This window comes from Octopus bimaculoides, chromosome 27 (genome assembly GCF_001194135.2).
Source record: "Octopus bimaculoides isolate UCB-OBI-ISO-001 chromosome 27, ASM119413v2, whole genome shotgun sequence".
In the NCBI taxonomy this organism is placed as follows: domain Eukaryota; kingdom Metazoa; phylum Mollusca; class Cephalopoda; order Octopoda; family Octopodidae; genus Octopus; species Octopus bimaculoides.
This window is the reverse complement of record NC_069007.1, coordinates 22,100,706-22,101,639: the sequence shown is the minus strand read 5'-3', so window position 1 is coordinate 22,101,639 and position 934 is coordinate 22,100,706. Positions and strand designations below refer to the sequence as shown.

At 43.0% G+C, this 934-nt stretch overlaps 1 protein-coding gene across 1 annotated transcript in view; it reads right to left on the bottom strand.

Moving 5' to 3' along the window:
• Positions 1–934, bottom strand: part of LOC106870513 (probable C-mannosyltransferase DPY19L1) — a 25,814-nt gene that overhangs the window by 14,073 nt on the left and 10,807 nt on the right. The window contains exon 4 of the mRNA XM_014916629.2: positions 103–223. Within this exon, the coding sequence (XP_014772115.1) occupies positions 103–223 (121 nt within the window). The remainder of the gene's footprint in view (positions 1–102; positions 224–934) is intronic.

The following is a 934-nucleotide window of genomic DNA, read 5'->3' as shown; positions in this document are numbered from 1 at the left end:
GCTTTGTGCAACATTATTTCTAAATGTAATTTCTTAAAAACACACACAACACTGGTGAACCTTGTCACACACAGACAGCAAGAACAGCTACAACAACATTACCTTCACAGCTATCAACAGGAGACAATCCCTCTCCACGGTTGACTCTCCAGCATTGCTTGGTTTCCCGTTGGAAAAAGGCATTGACAGCCTCATAAGACCGATAACCCACTGCTAGCAGTATCTGCGGAGAAAAGAACCAGCTTAATCAGATGTTTGGATGATTATGATGATGGTGACGATGATGGTGATGGTGGTGGTGGTGGTGTGTGCGTATGAGTGTATGCAAACACACAAAGTCAGTAATATTTCAGGAAGGTATAAGGCAGTCAGCTGGCAGAATCATTAGCATGCTGGGCAAAATGCCTTTGTCTGCCTTCACTTTCTGAGTTCAAATGCTGCTGAGGTCGACTTTGCCTTTCATCCTTTCGGAGTTGATAAAGGAAGTATTAGTTGAACACTGAGGGTTGGGGTAACTGACTTATCCCCTCCTGAAAAATTGCTGGCCTTGTGCCAAAATTTGAAATCAATATTTTAGGGAGACATAAGGGGGCGAACAAGCAGAATAGTTAACACACTGGACAAAATGCATAGCAGGATTTCGTCCATCTTCACGTTCTGAGTCCATTTTGCCTTTCATTCTTTTGGGGTCAATAACATAAGTACCAGTTGAGCACTGGGGTCAATGTAATCAACTAAAATTGGAGCACAGTGCAGTCCCTGGACCCCTCAGACCCTATCACACCATCCAGCCCATGGCAACATGAAACACAGACATTAAACGATAATGATGATGATGATGATGATGATGATGACGATAATGATGATGAGCATGATGAGGATGGTGATGATGATGATGGCTACGATAACGAAGCTGACGACGATGAAAATGATA